The sequence below is a fragment of the Astatotilapia calliptera genome, chromosome 22, assembly GCF_900246225.1.
Source record: "Astatotilapia calliptera chromosome 22, fAstCal1.2, whole genome shotgun sequence".
Classification (NCBI taxonomy): domain Eukaryota; kingdom Metazoa; phylum Chordata; class Actinopteri; order Cichliformes; family Cichlidae; genus Astatotilapia; species Astatotilapia calliptera.
Window position 1 is genome coordinate 1679096 of NC_039322.1, and position 7807 is coordinate 1686902.

The following is a 7807-nucleotide window of genomic DNA, read 5'->3' on the forward strand; positions in this document are numbered from 1 at the left end:
AGATCCTGAGTGTGTGGGACAGAGAAGGATCAGCTTTATTTCAGATTTGAGAGTAGGGCTGGGCGATATATCGAGTTTTTTTTAAAATATCGATATATTTTCATACAAGATATAAGATGTGACAATATCCTTTTTTATCGATATAGTCTATGTTACATTATAATTATACTTGTGGAGCCGCAAGTTTGCCTCCCTTCCGTCCACTTTTGTCTCTACGCAAGGTTACTCGGCCTCGCCTCTCCTTCACTGAACACGACTCCGGACGATCTGATTTCCTCGTGTCAGCATTGTTCCCACATCATCATAACTAATGTTGTTCCAGGTTCAACATTGCAAGTGACCAATCACCTTCTTGTGACGTCATTCCTTTGCGACTTCGAAATACCCGCCTTCGAGTATTTCGAAATACAAGTGAAGAAGCGAAAAACCGCCGCCTGTGTGCCGAATTTGAAGTCAATTCGCCTGTCCGCCGAATTTGAAGTCAATTTAGGATACTTTCCTTTAATAAATGGTAAGCATTATACATATGTTCCTCACTTGGCTTGCTGTTTGTTTGCTAGCGATAGGCTACTTGACGACAGCATTAGCTAACCAGTGTTCTCTAGACCAGCGTTCCCCAACTTTTTGGGTGTTTCGTGGCCCGGGGGTTGGGTCAGGCAAAATTGCAGTAGCTTCCCTGATCATTTTACAAACATAAGTGAAGAGAATCTGGACTAAAAGGCCTAGACTTATGGTTGTGTGCTGAATCTATGAATCAAACTATCACCTGGAAACATAATTAACTGGTCCATAGCTGTGAAACTGGACATGAGTTCTTGATTCTATGGAGATTAACAGTAATCCAGAAATTTACAAATTTGTCCCAGGGACATCGCGTAGATGTTGTCCCTGGGACATCGCGTAAATGTTGTCCCTGGGACATCGCGTAAATGTTGTCCCTGGGACATCGCGTAGATGTTGTCCCTGGGACATCGCGTAAATGTTGTCCCTGGGACATCGCGTAAATGTTGTCCCTGAGACATCGCGTAAATGTTGTCCCTGGGACATCGCGTAAATGTTGTCCCTGGGACATCGCGTAAATGTTGTCCCTGGGACATCGTGTAGATGTTGTCCCTGGGACATCATGTTAAAGTTGCCAGAGACATACCATATGAAAGTTTAGCTTCTTTTAGCCCCTGTTTGTTTTATATATATATATATATATATATATATATATATATATATATATATATATATATATATATATATATATTTTTTTTTTTAAATATTATATTTAATATTTACATTGTATTGCAAAAAACCCCAAAACAAGTTAAAATGAATTAATGAATATTGACTAATTAAACCTTCGTTATTTTTCCACCAGAAATGGACGACATAATTAGAAGAAGTGTTCTGAATGAGGAAAAAAAAAGAACTGGAAAAGATACACAACTTTGTGTGCATGTGTCACAATGCCAGGAGGACCCATTCAGTGTTGTGTTAGAAAAATTGAACTCATTAACCCTTCATGGACATTATAAATGTTTAAATGTTGCCTCAGGTAAAGACAGGAAAAGAGACTATTACAAATTCAACTGCATCAGAGCTGGGGAAAAAAGTCGAAACAGCTACAGAGCAGTGGGCTGTAAGGCCTATGTTTCATTTAAAGTACTCAAATGTTGGAAAGACCACACAGTCATCGTGCAGCGTACATATGATAAGCATGATGGGCATGATCCTTCGGACCCAAAAGACGCACATTTCAACAATATTTCCAGTGATTTGAGGAGGAAGATTGAGGAACTGCTTTCCCTTGGAACTAAGCCAGCCATCGTACTAACCGAATGTCATAAATGGGCCAAAGAACATGGACACAGAGATCTTCACAACAGAGAGCATTTTGTCACACCACGTGACATTGACAGTGTTAGAACCTGCATGATGAGGAAGAAGCACTTTAACTGTGGAGACAGTCAAAGTGTACATACCTTACTTAATGGAAAACATCAAGAACATGTTCTCTTCTATCAACCATACACATCTGACCAAGAACTAATGATTGTTTTGCAGACACCTGTAATGAAATCAAACATGGAGAACTATGCAAAACAGTTAGTATTTGTTGACACCACGCACTGCGTTAACCAGTATTCATTTCCCTTATTCACACTTGTTGTAAGAGATGATCATGGGCATGGAGTCCCTGTGGCCTATGCTATTGTCAGCAACGAAAGTCAGAAAACCCTGGAAACTGTTCTTGGAATAGTTTGTGAGCATTTCCCAACTTCCCCGAGGTAAATAATACATTGACAGCTATTAATTTTGAAATAATTCCTTTTCAAAAAAGTTATAACATGCCAGAATCTAATGCTATAGCTGCAGCATGGGCTGCAAAAAACTTTCCTTTCCAGTTGTTAAAGTTATTCCTATAGGCTGTATGCAGTATTTTATATATCTACTTGTGAGTTGAAATGTTTAATTTGGCATTGAAGTGGTGCTTTGAGATAGCAAAAACATTTTCATACTGTTTAATCTCATTTAGTGTTTTCTTTTTTTCTGTAGAGCATTTATGGTTGACAAAGACTTTGCGGAAATAAATGCTTTGCAGAAGGTTTTTCCAGAGTCAGCTATCCTTCTATGCTGGTACCATGTCTTGCAGGTAAACCACATTGTTTTCTTTTCACGTTGTCTAAGATGCACCTGAAACACATTTTTACAACAGGGTCCTGTTGTTATGATTTGCCTCATTGTGATATTCACCTACTCAGGTTAATGAATATAAAGGGATAAAATGTTGAGTGACTATGTCCATCCATTTAAGACCACAGTGCACTCATCTTCTGGTGGCTGCTTCCCAAAGCTCTTTTTGACATTTAAAAATATGTTTGCCTGGTTGATTTCTGTAATGCACAGGTCCTCTTGTCCAGTGAGTGACAAAGTAATTTTTGACGTCAGCTTTCTTTTATGCTTTTTGTACAGCTGCTCCTCTGTCTCTCTCTCCAGATTAACTTTTTTTCTCTTACATTCACAGGCTGTTAATCGATGGCTTTCAAAATCAGAGTCCGGGGTCCATGGGCTTTCTAACACCCAAAAGAGAAATGAAATCATTTCTTTCTTTTGTAAGCTGAAAGCTTGCACATCTGTAAGTGTAATTTGTCTATTTCACATTTTGATTTCTTGATTACACTAAGAGCATAATAACTTTCAGTTGCTAAAAAAAGTTACAGAGATACAAAATAGATTTTTGAAACAATTTCTAAAACTGGCTTCTTATCTTGCTTATCAAAACAAGTACTTAAGCTGTGCAGAACATCATTGTGTCACCCACTGTGCAGTAGAACTTGTGAGTGGGATTCTTTCACAGACAGATGCTGAAACCAAATATGCTTATAGGTTTAGTGTTCCTTCTTAGCCATTGTAAGGGAAGAAATAATTGCTTCTTAATACAAAAACACGACATATTATTAATAACTTAAAATTCTTAATGTTATTCAATAAAAGGAAAAGGGCTTCAATACATAATATTAAAGATTTCAATAGGTCTGTTAAATGGATTGAAATATATTCTGTTGCATCCAATTCTCTTAGGAGGACGACTTTAAAGCCACATCAGCAGAGTTCTGCCAGACATTTAAGCAATACCCTTTGGTGTGCCAGTATTTTCAGAAGCACTGGGAAGGCATTGGCCACATGTGGTGTGACTACGGCCGTCGCTTCAGTCACGCTCGTTCTGAAACAAACAATGTGATTGAAAGGTATGATTTATTATTTTGACCTCATTCAATTGTATTGCTGAAAAAAAGATATTATGCTTTAATCCAAGAGGCTAAACTGAGTAGGTTCGTCATGTCATTGCCAGAACAGGTTTTAGGCAAATCCTTTAAATTCTAGCAGCGTTTTTTATGTTATCACAACAAAAAACAGAGTAGGTGGATTTGCCTAAATCAGCTAAACCGGCACAGAGCATTCCTTTATAAAAGACGTGTGCAATAGGTATTCCAATTTTTTAAAAAATAATACAGTCTTGATTAAAACTTTAAATTCCTTCAATTACAGTTACTAATCATTTCAAATAACTGTTTTTCAGATTTTTCCACCGCCTGAAATACCAGTTTTTATCTGGCTACACGAATAGGCGTCTGGATGATCTGATTGAAGTGCTCCTAGGGAAGGCCGACGACTACTTCTCAGTCATAAAAACCCTGCAAGATGTGGGCCGCATGAAAAACAGGTTTGCTGACACCTTGTCTCAAGTTTCAGACTCTGCTTCAAGACTGATGGAAAGTGGTTGGGCTCTTAAAATTACAGTCAAGAACAGCCATGGAGTTAATGCATATCAAGTCCCATCTGAGTCAAGAGAAGACATGGTGTATGATGTCTGCCCTGTTGAGTCCTACTGCAACTGTACATATGGCTTACGAGGACTTCTTTGCAAGCATCTAGTGTTACTTGCAAAATTAGCAGAGGCTGACAATGACATCTATCCAAACATGGAAACAGACCTTGGCAAGAATTGCAGTGAAAGAAAGGCATTACTTTGTACACTGTGAGGACTTGAAAGTGATAAAAATGCCAAGTTTGTTTGGAAATCTGTGTTTTTTTGCATCGGCTGAAACACTTCAGTGCACTTGTTGTACGTTCTCTCACTATAACACATGTGCTTGCCTGAAGGTGGCTTGTAGCCATTTTAAACAAATGAAAAACTCTCTGAAAAGTCCTCTATCAACTTTGAATGACACTCCTGTAGTTGAAAGCACAGACAAAAAATGCACAGAAGATGCAGTTGGAAAACTAAATGCTGTTTTAGACACAGTTAAACAGTGGGCATTCATTCCAGAGGGTATTACTGCAATGATAGATGAACTGCATACAAATGTCTTAAAAACAAAACAAGTAGGCAAAAGTATATGCCAGTACGAAATAAAGACGACAGATAATGCACGCAAAATTAGGCCATTGTATTCTAGCAAGAAACGTTCGGCCAGCATCGACATTCCAACAGTCTGTGAAAATGAATGTGAACAGTCGATAACCACTGAAAGAGAGACATCCTCTGGAGAAAATGAAAACCTTTTGGAATACAAAACAAAAAAGAGAAGAGTTAAAGCTAAGTATATGCACAAGTAGACTTTTGTGTGACATTTCAAAGGGACTGCATCCATTACTTCTGTTTATTGAAACCTAAAGCTGAATAGTTGTCTTAACTTTCTGCCACGGAACAGATGAAAAGAAATTGTTTGCTCTCTCAAGCAGTTGTTATTTATGTGTGTTATTCATTACTTTGGCTTGGTTGCTGTTTTTGATACAAATTCATCTGTGCCCATTGTAATATTTTCATATGTTACTATTTTTATATTGCTATGCATTATAAATAAAGGATTACTTATTACTATTAAAGGTCTGCATTTGTAATTGTTGGTATTATTTATAAAATATGCGCTCTTAAGTTTTTTGCTCCATAAAACGATACCTGTCACTTTTTGGACATAGAGTATCAGCTGTTGAGAATCCTGGCTCATGCAAAATAGAAGTAAAAGGTTTCAACATCCAGCCTTTTTATGATTAAATACAAAGTGTAATAACAGAGTTATTGGGGTGTGATTTTGTTAATAGTTAGTCTTAAGTATAAGTTTAATAGTAATGAGTAAGAAAATATAGCCAGAATAATGGAATGAGACTAACACCTGACCTCACACTGAGATTTGGTATGAAGTGGCATGTTTGTGCTAATGCTGACATTGGGGCTCAGAGTTCCTCTGTGTGTATATATTTGTGAACGTTAACTTGGCTAATGTCCAAGGGTTTGACTGCTTTCCTGTTGGATTGTATCACAAAGAACAGGGATAAGAGCACCAGTGGCCGTGCACACCCTCATCTCTCTCCTTCACCCGATCATTAGTGTTGGAAACCGGCATTAGCTCAGAGTAGATTAGACTTCAGTATAGTGCAAGTGATTTGATTTTATGATTATTTGATTCAGTTTTTTCTGTGTTCAAGCTCAATTACTTTAATAAAATATGTTGAATTCAAACAAATAAATAAACAAATAAACTGTGGACATTACCCTTTTAAACCTTTCTGAAACAAGACAGGTAAAAACCAGTGTATAAAAGTTTACATAGGTATAAATAGCTCTAACACTTTACTCCAGCCTGGCGTCCACACATGTGGACATCACATTTTGGGTTATTTAGACCAAAATACTAAATCTTGATCAACAAGTGCCTGATATACAGTTATGAGGACATTATACTGCAACTGTTCTATCGAAATTTCAAATTAATGTCCTCATATGTGGCTCTCATTTTTCTCAGAAACAAAAATTAGGTAAAAAAAACAAAACCTGGTAATTCTTTCTTTTTACATTCATCGGGTTCCAATCGGCCCAAATATCAAAGAGAAATTAAAAATGCATGCCATGGAAGATTTCGGGTCTTAGGGGGTTAAAATGACCAGACCCCTCCGGCCTGTTTTCCAGGCCACTAAATTAAACCCAGTCAATTACCAATTGAACAGAATAAAAACCTACGAGGTCCACTAATAGTCCAAAAGTCCAAATCTTTAATAGAAAAGACAGGCAGAACTCAAACAAACAATAATCCAAACGAGGAGCATATATACACACTGGAAAGTAAATAATTATAAGTTATTAAATCAGACTAATTAAATACAGTAAAACTAATAAGGGAAGACGAACACACGGGAAATAAAAATAACAGTGTAAACATACCAAAACTCAAAATAAAACAGGAAAGCTACTACAAACCGAGTGTGACACAATTACATTCATATTGAAACATATGTGATAATTTTCTTTCTTTGTAGCATTTTTAAGATATGTGTTAGAACAGTCATTATGCTGTTTGGATTAGGAACCAATCATTTTTGCCAAATAGTTAACACAAACTTAGAACAACAATGAACAATTTTCAAGATTCTGATTTACAGAACAAACAAAAGTCACAAAAGGTTTCATTATTTAAGAGACAAGATCAAGTTTTTCACACAGGAATGAAATGACAGAATCCAGTGCAGCGGGGCCAAAGGTGTGTGTCAGCAAACTGAAGGTTGAGGAATCAGTCAGCTCATGTTTAAGATTGTGTTGGATTTTGAGAAGAGTCTGTCTGTTATTAGAAAGTAAGATTAACAATGTTACACCAATAACCCAAATACGGGGAAATGACAAATAATACCAAAAAAGATACAACTTTCATATTGTTTTACTAACTTACTTTGTCATATCAGCACTTGAATGGTCGATGCCTTTACAGACCATGTCTGTTGTGACATCGCAGGCCAATCTTCCGGCAAACCCGAGGGCTAGCTCCCCAGCCTCCTCTTCACTCAGAACACTAAACACCGTTACTTTAGTTTTGGCCTTCTTAGGCCTGTCAAGAATCATTGTGGGCAGTTTGGCTTTACGGCCCTAAAAAAGAAAAAGTGCAAACACCAAAAGAGCAGAGAGAGACACACACACGCGCACAAAGTTAAATGCTTTTGTTTACATGGTGTAATTGTGTATATGTTGCAGCAAATGCACAATTTCCAGCCACATTGTCACTTCATTGATACGAGTAACCCGGATTTATTTCAGGTGACATCAAAATCACGAAATGTATACCTACCCCAATCAAACCTCTGAAAACATGAACTGACATGTTCTCTGCGTTGATTCTGCGCTTGATCTCGTCTTCTGTTATTGTGTAGGTTTTCTTTTTTGAGCTTGGTACAGATAAGCGACCATGCACTCTGTAAACTGTACTAGTTCCTTCTGAATCAGTTTGAAATTCTGCATCTGCATCGATCCTGTCAACATCATCAGCAG

General features: G+C 37.3%; 1 protein-coding gene across 2 annotated transcripts; it reads left to right on the forward strand.

The window, feature by feature from the left end:
- The first annotated feature begins 1294 nt into the window (after window positions 1–1294).
- On the forward strand, window positions 1295–5980 carry LOC113014399 (uncharacterized). 2 transcript variants are annotated; one of them, XM_026155904.1, is made up of 5 exons: window positions 1295–2276; window positions 2545–2641; window positions 3014–3124; window positions 3571–3737; window positions 4070–5980. In XM_026155904.1, the coding sequence occupies exons 1-5, from the start codon at window positions 1369–1371 to the stop codon at window positions 4530–4532; spliced, it is 1746 nt and encodes a 581-aa protein (XP_026011689.1). In that variant the 5' UTR covers window positions 1295–1368; the 3' UTR covers window positions 4533–5980. The 2 variants fall into 2 exon arrangements, with proteins under 2 accessions (XP_026011689.1, XP_026011690.1); XM_026155905.1 differs by having other exon boundaries at window positions 1295–2641.
- The last annotated feature ends 1827 nt before the right edge of the window (window positions 5981–7807 follow it).

Coding starts and splice junctions, on each gene's coding strand:
- LOC113014399 (XM_026155904.1), top strand. CDS start 1,369: ATGGACGACATAATTAGAAGAAGTGTTCTGAATGAGGAAAAAAAAAGA. Junction 2,642..3,013: donor GCTGGTACCATGTCTTGCAG/GTAAACCACATT, acceptor TTACATTCACAG/GCTGTTAATCGATGGCTTTC. Junction 3,738..4,069: donor ACAAACAATGTGATTGAAAG/GTATGATTTATT, acceptor ACTGTTTTTCAG/ATTTTTCCACCGCCTGAAAT.